At 35.4% G+C, this 13,951-nt stretch overlaps 1 protein-coding gene across 16 annotated transcripts in view; it reads left to right on the top strand.

Moving 5' to 3' along the window:
• LOC126763544 (CUGBP Elav-like family member 4) overlaps positions 1–13,951 on the top strand; it is a 955,905-nt gene that overhangs the window by 804,876 nt on the left and 137,078 nt on the right. For all 16 annotated transcript variants that reach the window (XM_050481138.1, XM_050481135.1, XM_050481141.1 and 13 more), the window contains one exon: positions 9,605–9,684. In XM_050481138.1, coding sequence (XP_050337095.1) covers positions 9,605–9,684 — 80 coding nt within the window. The remainder of the gene's footprint in view (positions 1–9,604; positions 9,685–13,951) is intronic.

The following is a 13,951-nucleotide window of genomic DNA, read 5'->3' as shown; positions in this document are numbered from 1 at the left end:
ACGCACATACAAAGCGCTGGAGCGCATAATATTTGGTATGGCAATGCCGCTAATTAAAGTTTTGTAGATGTGGACGGCGGGCAGCCGGGGGGCGGGTGGGTGTGTGCACTCGCGTATATTACAATTCAAGGCAATTAAAGTGCACATTACTGTGTGCAGGCATGTGTATAAAACCAACAACAACAACTGCGTACAAATAACAAAAACAAATTTCGCAATGGCTATCCGATGTCAGCAATTATGCAACAGCGGCAAACAGGCAAACACCGCCACACTCACACACAAACAACCAGCGCGCCACCCACTAACACACCCACACAACAACACATGCACAAACACGCTTTGCGTTTGCTTGGAAAAGTCGCCTCATATTAGCTGCATCACTCATACGCACTGGTGTGCGACCATGTTGCTGGCGATTGGTTGCAGGCAATCATGCATTGCGAATCGACTGACCAAAGACAACACCCGCGCACTCACACACACACACACGCTCTTCGACGCACTGTCACTAAATGGGTTTGGCGGCGCTTATGCAGCGTGTGTTTGTGCGCGCTGGCAAAAGTTAATTTCTTGCAATCTGTAACGCGCTCAAACATGAAAATTAACTAAAAATTACTTCAGCGCATTGAAAGTGCCCAAAGCGAGTGCGCGCTGCAAGGCATTGCATTTCATTGCCGTAACAACAGCAAGAACAACAGCAGCAACAGCGATATGCGTTTAGGGAAAAATATAATTTGAGTTGCGACATGAAATTGTAGGCTGATAGATGTGTGCTGGCGAGGTTTTCGCATTTGGCGCAGCATTAAAACCGCCAACGGGCGCGCTGGCGAGTTTGTTCACGCTAACGATTACAAAACATCGGTATGCGGTCATAATGCTAACGGTAATTGCGGTGTACACGCAGAAAAATTACGAGCTAAGGCAGTTTAGGTTTTAGTGACAAAAACAGTAATGTTTCTCATTAAACTCGAGTTTAATAAATTGAGTTTATTTATAAATATGACAGTCAAAGCATTACCTCGAGCTGTTACAAAATTGAGGTAGTTTAGCACTTATAGAGTAAAATATACATGTCAATGCTTAAACTCGAGTTTAAGAGATTGAGTTTATTTATGAATATTTTTAAAGGTGTTAATGAAAAGCGTGTACGTTGGGTTATTGCAAAAGCTAGGTTAGTTAAGGGCTTAGAGAGTGAAAAAGATATGTAAGACCTTAAACTCGAGTTTAGGATATGAAGTTTATGCATAATTACAACCATGAAGGTGGTTTAAATCTTAAAAAAAAGCGACAGATGAGTGGTACCGAAATTTCTCTCCTTAAACTCGAGTTTAAGATATTGAGTTTATGCAAAATTAAAACTATTAAGGTGGTTTACATCTTCACCAGTGGCACTGAAATTCTTGTTCCTAAACTCGAGTTTAAAATATAGAGTTTATTTATGAATAATTTCCACTAAGGGGTTTATGACGGCCAAAGCATCGAGGTATTACAAAAAGGAAGCCAATTTAGGTTTTAGGGAGAAAAACAGCAATGTCTCTCCTTAAACTCGAGTTTAACATCGTGCATACCCGGAACCATTACAATAATTAAATAACTTTAGATCTTAAGGTATAAGCCGAAATGTTTCTCATAAACACGAGATAATAATATGAGGCTTATGAATATTTTTTTAAGGTTCTCATTAAGGGTTTTATGATTCTCTAGCAGAGAAAGTCGGAAATTATTGTCCCAGTAATTGTTGTTTACGGTGTGCTTAAGATTCCGAGTTTATGTATGGATAATATTCTTGAAGGGTCTTATGACAGTCAAAGCATGTTTAAAATCGATCGCCTTCATTGTGTTGAAAAAGAGAATTGCATTTCCACGAACACTAAATAACTGCTATTAAAAGTCGAGCCCGTAAGCTTTGTTTGAAAATAGAGTAAAATTTCCATAAACCCCAAAAAATAGGTGTTTAAGATCGTGCGCATAAAATTTTGTGAAAAAGTTTGTGAAACTTCCAAACCACTAAGTACATATTTGAGTTTAAGCTGAAATTTAAGTACAAATTCAGCAACTTTTTATACAATTCCTCATATTTACCTCAAAAACTGGAAGAATTGAGTTTATTTCTCACAATTTTTTTTCTTGACTAAGCAAAATTTGCTTAGTCTTCATTTCAAATAATTTCTTGCTGTAATTATTTAATTAGATTATTCTAGTTATTTTCAATTTTTTCATTAAACACAGAATTTTTCTCACTACATCGTTATTTACGGCTCGTCTGTATCGCGCTCACACATCCCTGCAGTGACAGTCGCACAAATCCAATCTGAGTTCATGCTTATTGCCATTTTAGCGTTGAAAAACATGTTCACGCTGGCCACATTCGTCGCTCTGCTTGCGGACCGTCGCCCCAACTCATGCGCCGTGCATACACTCACATGTTTGTTGTATGAAAAATTGCTTGCAGCCAAGTTGAAATGAAATTGTTCAGCCCGGCAACGTCAAACCGACAGCGCACACACACACACTTACTTTATGCTTAGTGGCAGAGAATAAGTGGCGGGTGGAGAAAGCGTAGCTGTGTCCATCTTTTCAGTAACCGTTGGCCATTTTGGTGACCGGCGTGAATGCACACTCACCCACACATACATTAACATGTGCTAGCGCCACAAATGAAAATTGACATAAATGGCCATAGCGGCAGCGGGTCGAGGAAACTTTGAGTGCCTGTAAGGCTGCATTAAGCTGCGCTCAGTCCATGTTTTCTGTGTGCCAGCAAAAGCTCCAAAGGCTATATGGATGCCATGAGTTGTCCGCCTGTATGCTGTATGTGCTAAAGTGTATGCATCGGTGTGTGTGTGTGGGGCGCGTCAGCAGCATTTTAAAATCCAATTAAAAAATCCCTAGTGGGAATTTAAATCGTTGTTGCCACAGTGTCACAACTGTTTTGTGCTTTAGCCGGCCCGCTACGTCGTGCTTTATCAGCCCACAGACTAGCCGTTAGCCATGAAATGAATGTTCTAGCATAAATCCTGACTGGCTACAATGTCCATTTGCAGCTTCCTGTGAATTTGTGCTACAGTTATGGGCGCGTATGTGTAGTAGGGGCAACACCCGCGCACACGCTAAGCTCTAACAACGTACAACGCCTCCAAGTATGCAACGAATCTGCGAGTCATGTTTTTTCAAGCTACGGGGAGGGAAGCTACTACCACACCCACCATTTGCATGCACAACAACTTCAGCGTTATTTTTGTTATGTTTGCATTGGTCAAGTTAGTTGCTTTCGTTTTTCTTGCTTTTGTAGCGCACCCCAACGGCAAGTGAATGAGTCTCGTTCGCAATAATTTGCATATGTATATGTATGTGTGCATTTATCCTGGCACTACTTGTTAGCCACGTTTACGCTTATTTTCACCGTAAAATCGAATTCGTGTTAGAACCACACTACAATTCCTCGCTGGCCAACAATCCTGCGGCACGGTATGTGGTGATGCTTAGACATGAGATATGCCGATGCGAGTGTTTGGTTGTGTGTAATTGTACCGCTTTTCATGTGTTAAGTATGTGGGGCATGTGAACTTGTTAATCTGTTCACAACTGTTCATTAGGTAGGCATTTTTGCTGCACGCAGCACTTGGCGTTAAGAACAGACTTCAATTTTCCGAGACTTAGCAAAACGGGTTAGTAGTGCCGCTGTGGTGATTTATGTGGTATACATTTAGGGTTTTGAGTGCAAAAATGTATTTTCAATTAGTATGTGGGTAGTTGTAGTTATTGTTGTATATTTAAGGTAGTATATATAAGGTTCTTTGAGGTATTTGACGTTACTCTTCGTGTCCTTTATAGTTATTTATTATTGTATGTATAATGACCGTCATCCTTTAGGAACTTGAAAAATAGTTAAAATGCAATAGACTTCTTCTTGTTGTTGTGGTGACAAAAAACATAAATCCGGCTATGTTGTTTTCAAGAATGACTCCAGCGCTATATTACGATTTCCTGACTAACCTTTAAAAAACCATTGAAAAAATTCTCAATTTTTGTCAATTCGTATTTCGAACATTTAATACCTTTTACAAGTATTAAAAATATATAGAAAAATAGGCAACACTAACTCACTACTCTTATAGCACATCCACATATGCTATTTGACGCCACCTTTACCTACACCTGTGGATATCAACCTTATCTCTATGCAATTCTTCCCTATTTTCTCCTTCTTCGCATTGGTCGAAGCGCTTACTTAGATCTCGTTTAAGCAAACCACTCAGCATACTTCCAACCATCTCCACAACAAACCAACTGCTGTTGCTGTTCATGATGGATTATGATAAGTTAATTTCAAAACACCAGAGGCTAACATAACCTATACATCAAAGGCAAAGAAATGCAAACAACTTTTTAGAAGTTGCTGACGGACAGTGGGTTGCAAGAGGCGGGCGAAAAGATATTTAGCGCTTTGCTGTGTGCAATTAAGCGCTTGTGTAAACTTCTGCTGTTATTCCAACTCAAGACGGCAAGGCATGAAAATTATATTTCCATATTCCCTGAGGTGTGTGTGTGAGGGCAGCGCGTTGTGAATGCGCTAGTGAGACAGCTTTTGCTTTGAATTGAATATTTTTTTCTTAGTTGCGTTTACATTGATACACACTCAGTTTGGTTTTATAAATTTATTATTTTTTTATATATGTGGTGTCAGGCAACTTTCTTGGCTTGATATGACTTTAAAGACTTTTTGAAGTTGCCCTTCAATTAATTAATTTATTATTGTTTGTAGTTTGGGGTGTGTCAACCATTTGACAAACAACAAAATTTCACGGCTCTTCTAGCGATTTCTACTCTTCCATCTCACTAAAGTATATATAAGTGGAAATATGTGTTCCAAAAGTTTATTTAGGAAAATGAGTTTTTTATCTGCGCTAAGTGAATATATTGTAATATTTTGTTTGTTATAACGGTAGTAGAATTTAATATATATTTGTATCCTGAGATGCTTCATTTTGCTGTCAAAAATGCTTTTACGCCTAAAAGTATGTTAACAAAATGTTATATTGTGCAGCCGAACGTACAGACTTAGCAAACTAGCTGCAGGCTGTGCTGATTTTAGTGAGTTTCCATGTTAATAAATTAGAAATTAATTCAAATTACTGAAAAGCCACAAATAAAAAAAGCAAATAAAGCAAATTTTGATGGATGCGTCGGCAGTTAGTAATGAAAAGTGATTGAAATGGGTAAATATATTTAGAAACTGCTAAAATTATTTACAGAAGAAAGAATTGTATACCAAAGCGTGTTTTTAACTTTTCTTAGTAAGTAGAACAATTTTACTTTTTGAAATATTTTGAAAAATAAAATATGAAATAAAAATATTTTTATGTGTGGGAAGGCAGCATATGTGACCTAGTCTACGAAAAGGGAGCTAACGTGCGAAAACTAGTTTTCTGGGAAACGTGAAAAAGCATCTCATCTTCCATCCGAATCAACTAAAAAATGAAAATTGATTTTTTGACACCTAAGCCCCCTTTCCCCTTTCCGTAGACCAGGTCAAATATTCAAAATTATGTCATGCGTTAATTACAATTTTTTAAACTTCATTTAAGTTAAACAAAAATACATTTTTTTAATTAACAAGCAGAGCTTCTTGACTTCTACACATGACTCTATCCTCCAAGCCATCAAGAAGCCTTGGAGGCTTAAAGGATAGAGTCATAAGTAGAAGTTTACAGCATTCAATTTACTTCATTAACTGACAATTCATTTTGAAAAATGTTTGATTCCCTGGAACGCATAGGAGCAGCGCCGAAAACTAGTATCTGGCTCGAAGCATTAATTTTTTTGCTTAAAATTTCATCAAGTCCAAAATCAAAAAGTTTATTATTGCATTAGATGTATACAGGTGATGATTGAAGGACTATTCAAAGTTTTAATTTTTGGCAAAACGGTGGCTTCCCGAAAATAAGTCGATTATTCTGACTCCAATACCTTTAAGGTGGCTTAAAAAATCGAAAGTTTTAACAAAAGTTTGACATTTTTTAATTTGCAAAAAAAACTTAACAAAAATGTACATCTTTTTTATTGAAAAGTTTAAATTTTTATCAAAATTTTACCTCTATTTTATTGAAAAATTGAAATTTTTAACAAAAATTGACCAAGTTAACATTTTTGTTAGAAATTTCGATTTTTCAAAATTGATTTTTTGTTTTAAATTTCGATTTTTTAAACCAACTGAAGGGTACATTCTATCATTAGCTGACAAAAATTTTAATAACGGACAAGTCGATCGGTTCAGAGCATTTGGCGAAATTTTTTCCACCGAGGATGAAATCAATGTTTCGAAAAAGCCTGTAAAGTTTTGGAAGCCGTTTTAGGGAACTTTTTACAGATAAGCTCATATTTCCCAAACAATTTGCCACTTAAACATAACTTTTCGGAGCATATTCCAAAATATATCTCATCATATTTGAAAAAGAAGTCGATTTTTTAAAATCACAAATGTATTAAATGAAAATTAAATGAAAAAAAATTTTACCAAAATTGCTGGAAAATCAAAATATTTCTCTACTTTTCTAAATAATAGCTCACAGTCACCAGCGTTTGTCATATAAAACAAAACCTATCACACATACAAACGCACATAGCACTCATAACGCCCAGCATTGTTTGCTTTACTATTTTACCTTATTTATCGCAGTTCTCTATATATTTCTACATATACACATGTTTTTGTTCAAAATTTGCGTAATTAATTTAATTAATTAAAAATTTTGTTTCTGCATTATGTGCTGTGCATACATGTTGAAAAGTTTTTGCAAACTAATTTCAATATATTAAAACTGTAAATTATTTTTTGTTGTATATTTTCATGCTTTAGTTGACAATGATGATGTTGTTTAACAATTAAACAACAAAATACTTTTGCCATTCATTATGTTTGCCCCGTTGATATGGAGATAATTAATTTTTCATTTGCAAAACTTAATTGTAATAAAGGAAAATGTGCAAATATTTGAAGCAGAAACTTTTTTTTTAGTTTTTTCAAGCAAAAAAGTTTTTAAAGTAATTTATTAAAACATGACGGATTAATCTATTTAATAACTTAATATAAACAGTAATTAAAGGATATTTTTTGTGCGAATAGCTTGTGCATACATTTTTATTGTTGTTTTGTTGTTGCTTTTGTCTTTTATTTTTGTGAAATTTTATCTCTACGATTCATTGTTACTTGCTCAATAGTTATGTTGATATTTCCGTTGTGATTTGGATATCAAAAGTGAGGTTAAGTTGTGTTAGTGAACTCATTTGTGAATAAACAAGTGAAGGCTATGATGGGTTATGCTGGTAAAACGATATAAAGAAACCACTCATATTAAATCATACTTATTTTTGTTTATAAAATGGTTATATATTGGTATAAAATGGCTATATATTGGTTAGTGACAAGTTGGCAGGTCCGGTCCGCTTGTTCAACTATATATAGGCGAACTAGTTCTTAATTTTTGGGATAGCGTTCTGAAATTGTATAAGCATCATTTTTTCCCCAAGAAGCAGCTGATTTATCATAATCACCAAAATCGAACCACTCTAGCATATAGCTGCCATACAAACTGACTGACCTATCCAAATCAAATCCTTGTATGGAAAACTTTTTCATTTGACCAGACATCTTCAAGAAATTTGGCAGGAACTATTCTCTTTAGCAATGCTGCAAGTACTGAAGAACTGGTTAAGATCAGATCGCTATAACATATAGATGCCGTACAAACTGACTGACTCACGTCAACTCCTTGTATGGACCACTTTTATATTTGACAAAATATCTTAACGAAATCTAGCATGAATTCATGCTAAATGCTCGAAAACTACTGAAAAGTTTTCTTACATAGTGACCATATGAAAGGCATAACAAACCCACTAACTTCTTATTAGCTTCACATTACTGAAGTTATCTCGATATGAATCCCTTAGAAGACCATTAATGAAAAAGGCCTTAATATCTCAATTTATGAAATAATGCTACTCACATCCGCTGCGTCGCCTCAGTACTCATTAACCTAAAAAGAAACCGCCCTTTCGCGCCTCTTCAGCCACTTTATGACTACCCATTAGCCACCCACCAAAACACCAAAACTCCCCACACGAGCTTCACCTGCCAGTGAGTGCAACGAGCTGCCTGCATTAACGTACACACACATCCAGCCCCTCGATCCCACAAACTGGCAACTGCACCGCTTCCGACTGCTTACAGCAAACTCAACTTTGCGCAAAACCACAAACGCTGCATGGTAGGCAAAGAAAGCGTTAAGCGGAGGCGAGAAGACGAGCGCCACTGAACCGCAGAACCGCACAGATGAACGCCTTCGCCAGCACTGGTAACGTTGTTTTTGCTGTTGCTGTTGCTGCTGCAATTGACTGTCAGGTAACTGCTGAACCGCGCTATTACTTTTGTTGCTGTTGTTGTAGTGGCAGCAGCTTGCGGTTGAAGGCAAATGCGTTGCCGCGGCAACAATGTCACTTGCAACACACAACCAGCGCACACTGCCATGGCAACATCATTAGCTGCAGCAACATGCAACCTATGATTGTGGTTGCCCGTTGCCACTGTGGTTGTCGTAATTTGTTGTTGTTGTTGTCACCGCCAAGGTTTTATTGCGTTGGAAATTAAAATGGAAAAGCGTCAAAGCCAACTGCCAATTGCACACATGCATGCGGCATGAAGGCCTCCGACGCGCACTGGCAGGCATACCTTCCTACATGTACACACACCTAAGTATATATGTATGTATATAAGTATGTAATATAAAGCTGCGGCCACAAAACGTTCGCGCACAAATAACTGCGCGACTGCGTTGCAAGCACACAGCCACATAAACACATGCGTGCTTGCTGGCACATATATACATATGTGTGTATGTATGCACGCGCGTGTGCGGTTATTAAAGCATTACGCGTACCAGTGAAATTTATTTTTAATGCTTTTTTCTGTAATATTTTATTTTCATTTTATTTTTTTTCTTGTTCTACGCTGGACGCTCGACAGCAAATTACAAAATAATTAGCGATGGCAGCGACAGCAGCGCGGAATGGTGGCAAAAAAGTAATTTTTTAAAGGTAACCGCGTGATGTGAAATTTTTAAATCATAGCAACATGCAAAAACAACAAGTGGAAATTGTCGGCGAAAGCTGATTTTAAATTGTGCAGCAGCTTAAAGCGAACAAAAAAAAACGAAAACAAAAACAAAAACAAAAGAAATAATATATGGCAATAAAAATGAAATATAGTTCAAAAACGTTGCTGCTTTAATTACCCAAACCATAATTGACCGCTTCTCCTCCTCCCTTCTTCTCACCCTACCGCTCATAGCGCGTTACGTGTGATTGCGCAGCGCCTACCAGCCACACTTTGATTGCTTTAAATTTCATTTTATTTTGAAAAAAGTTTGTATCTTCGAAAACCATCATTTAAAATTTGTTTAATTACTTTAAAATTTTATTTTGTGCGCTGCATTTATCATTTTCCAATTAACTATTTATGCCATAAAAAGTACTTATATACGGCTTGCAAGCAATTACAATGCGACTAATTTATTTGTGTCACTTTTTTTGTGTATTACAGGTTGTGCTTTCGTCAAATTTAGTTCGCAACAGGAGGCCCAGTCCGCCATAACCAATTTACACGGAAGTCAAACTATGCCGGTGAGTGAGCATACTTTTTACAATATTGTTGTTGTATTTAAGTAAAAATACAAAAAAAAATTAAATTTCGGACTTCGTAACGAAAATTGTTATATAAGAAAAAAACATTTCCACGAATTTTGTTTAAAGCCTCAATTCGAAAATTTTCCAAAAAAAAAATAGAAAAATATCTAAATTACGAATTTTATATAAAAGTGATAACATGAGGAAAAATATTTTCCAGAATCTTTGTTTATATCAAAATGTGGTTACATAAGAACAAATACTTCCCAGAACTTTTGTTCAAAGTTTAAATTCGAAAATTTTCGAAAACATACAAAAAATCGAAAATTCAAAAAATTCAGCTTACATAGCTAAATTAATTATTTCAAAAAAAAATTCTCAGAACTTTTGTTCAAAGTCTTAATTCGAAAAATTTCGAAAAATATACAAAAATGTGTAGATTACGATTTTTTATCATAAAGTGGTTACATAAGAAAAACTATTTCCCAGAACTTTTAAAATCATTATTCGAAATTTTTCGAAAAAATACAAAACATCAAAAATTCGGTTTACAGAGCCGAATTAGTTGTCTAAAAAAAAATATTTCCAAGAACTTTTGTTTAAAGCCTCAACTCAAAAAATTTTCAAACAAAATTTAAAAAAATCTACATACATTTCGGATTTTGTAATAATGAGAAAGTTGTTATTATAAGAAAAAATTTTTTCAATACGAAAATTTTTTGAAAATATAAAACCAAACTCTGAATTCCCGATTTCTTGGCAAAGCGTTTATTTTTATAAAGAAAAAATTCTTTTACTAAAGGCCTCAATTCGAGAATTTTCGAAAATTAACAAAAAATATCAGAATTTTGGATTTCGTAGCAAATTGGTTATTACAAAAACAAATTTTTCCCGGAACCTTTCTTTAAGGCCTTAATATGAAAATTTTCGAAAATATAAAAAAAATGTAAAATTCGGATTTCGTAGCAAAAGTGGTTATTTTAAACATAGCCATACAAACTGAACTATCGAAATCATGTGCATGTAACGAAAACGTTTCATTTGACAAGAAATCTTCATCAAATTTGGCTTGGGTTATTACATAAGACAGAAACATAACCTTCGAAGAAATAGTTTAGATCGGACCACTATATCATACATATATGTATGTAGCTTTCATACAAAGCAGACCAGAATCAAGTTCTTGTAATGAATCTTCTTTAGTTGTTAGGAACATTAAAGCCCCAGTGCAATCGAATTTAAAGTTTTTCTCCAGCTTTTCATGCTTTATCCATAAAACACACTTTCTTCACTCAGAACATTTTGTAAGACTATAATCATTTACAAACATACAACATTAAGAAGAAGCAAAAAATAGATTGCTGCAATAAGAGCAAACAGGGTAACAATATTAACTAATGCCCAATTATGTTTTTTTTTCGATAAAACACACTTCAAAATCTATGCCAAACGCAATTTTCGAACACCTTAAGTGAAATGCAGTTCCCCTGCGTACCAACAACACTTCACTCTAAGCAATTTTCTCTTGAAAATCGAAAGCAAATAATGCGCTAGCAAAGAAGAGCGGGGCGCTAGAAACTTCAACGAGAACATTTACAAAAGTGGCAATGAAAGCGCTATTACGAATTTAATTACAACTGTCACTTGCACACACACACACACACAAGCGCAAACTTTTACTTACTTATATATTTATATGGAGTCAACCTTAATTTCCGCTGTGAGCAACTTTCAAGTAGTCACAAGCACGCCTAAAAGTGAATAATTCAGCGTACCTCCCTTGTGTAGAGTGGCGCTTGTGCGCAGTGTGTGCTTGTGTGCGTGTTTGTGTATATGTGTGTTTAGTACACTTCGTTTGAAGCACACTTCAGGCAACTAACCAACTGAGTCCGACAAACAAATAGAAATCAATTTCGGCATAACAAACAGCAATTTTCAAATTTTTCAACAATTAAACGCCAGCGAGCATGCCCACATACCACACAGCAACAGCAGCAGCGACAGGTATAAGCAGAAAGCGAAAAAAACGAAATTAGAAAAGAGGCATTGCAAGGAAAATAAGCAAAAAAAACAACAGCAACAGCAACATTGTAAAATAAACAACGAAAATAAATTGAAAGCCAAATTACTTGCACATCTCATTATGTGCGGCAGAGCGTGGTGTGAGTGGATAGCAAGAGAACGAGTGCGCAAGGCAGTGGCGCTATTCGGAAAAGGAAGCGCGCGGCAGTGTGAAGAGGACAGGATTTCCACCGCAACGCGCAATTCAATAAGCGACCTGGGAAAAGTAACAATTTTTTTCGCAACGAACAATAATAATAGCAATGACAACAGCTATAACAAGCGCAATAACAACAACAAAGGCTGCAAAATCTACAAAATAAGCGAGTGCTCGTAGAAATGCCTGTTGGCATAATGAGCACTTGAATTTGTCAGGTTTGGAAAACGGAAAGTAGGAGCATGAAAGTGTAGTATATGACGGTGAAAGAGAGTGAGTGAGAGATAGCGCACGAGGGAAAGCGCGCGCCGGTGCGGCAAACAAGCAAACAACCAAATTAAATTGAAATTTGCAAAACAAAAATTACCGCCAGCAACAACAAATATGACGCGGAGACTACGATTTGTATAACAACAACAAGCGCAGCCGAAATGTTAGTAAAGGCAATGTTGCCGCTAACAACAGAAATTGACAACAAAAGCGCGAAATTGTGCCACACAAAGCGTGTAGCGGTGGATGTGGTGGTTGTGGCAGTGCTGTTGTGTAGTTTTTAACAGCTTTGCCAACAAACGCTAGTACTTGCCAGGACTTATTTTTTTCAAGCGCTTCTTCTTAATTTTTTTTTTGTTTTTTTTTATATTTATTTTAATTTGTTTTTATTTTTTGTATTTTTATTTTTATTATTTTTTTATATTTTTAATTTTTTTATATTTTTTATTTTTTTTTATATTTTTTTTTATTTTACCACATCTAACTTTTAAATTTTTTTCTAATAAAAGCCTTCACCTCAGCCAGCTCTGCCGTGCAGTTCATTAATGTGTCGTCGGCGTTGAGTTTTATCTTTGCTTTCTTTCTATTATTTCGTTTCGTTTTATTTTCTTTTCGCGCCAATTTCCATATCAGCTGCCAAAATAAACGCAATTTGCATGACACTTGAGTTATTTTGCACGTAAATTGCTTCTTTTGACAACATCAAATCGACGCGGCATTCAATTTAGACAGGTATTTTGGTGTACATTTTTTGATAGCTATTGCGTATGTGTGTGTGTGTGCAGCAACGCCTATATGCACGCATAGCTTGTTTAGATTGCGTGAGAATACTCGGTTGTATATACAAATTTATTTTTGTTTAAGTGTATAGCACTTTGGAGACTGCAGTTGTGCTGAATTTATGCGGCAACTATACTTATAGAGAGAAAATATAAATGGATATAGAGAAAAAACTTTAAAGTTTTGGAGTATATCTCGGAAATTTACAAATTAGGTCATGATTGTGGGAACTTGTCTTCTTTACAAGGCGTTATCCAGAAATAAAGCTAATAAAAGCTTGATTTTTAAGTTAAATAAACGTTGCAATGAATCCTAAACTTTCCTGTACGGAAACGATAGATTTCAAAGTTTGAGAAATTTTGTATGAGATGAAAACAGGTGATAAGGTGCATGTGTATAGCTTGAGCAGATAAGCTGTGCAGAAATATATGTAACACAACTTAACTTAAGTTATTTTAACCTAACTTAACCTAACTTATCTTAACTTAACTTAACTTAACTTAACTTAACTTAACTTAACTTAACTTAACTTAACTTAACTTAACTTAACTTAACTTAACTTAACTTAACTTAACTTAACTTAACTCAACTCAACTTAACTTAACTTAAGTTAGCTAACTTCACTTAACATAAAAATACATAAGGTAATGCCACAATGGTTCATAAACTTAACTTAACTGAATTGAACTTAACTTAACTTAAGTTAATTAAACTTAACTCAACTTAACATAAGACTACTTAACGCAATACCACAATTGCTCATAAAAACAATTCCCGATTCAGCGAGCGCCGTCTCCTAAAAATATTTCTGAAAAAGTATAGAATATTGTTTTTAACCTAACTGTACTTAATATCACATCTCTTAACATATTCTAACTTAATTTAAGCTTAACTTAACATAACTTGAGGCAGTTCTCAGCAAGGATCGGCTCTTAAACATAAAAAATATTACTTTTATTTATGCTTAACAGCATGAAGTTTACATACGTTTCTATT

Source organism: Bactrocera neohumeralis, chromosome 6, assembly GCF_024586455.1.
Source record: "Bactrocera neohumeralis isolate Rockhampton chromosome 6, APGP_CSIRO_Bneo_wtdbg2-racon-allhic-juicebox.fasta_v2, whole genome shotgun sequence".
Lineage (NCBI taxonomy): Eukaryota > Metazoa > Arthropoda > Insecta > Diptera > Tephritidae > Bactrocera > Bactrocera neohumeralis.
The sequence above is the reverse complement of the archived record's forward strand: the minus strand, read 5'-3'. Positions and strand labels throughout refer to the sequence as shown.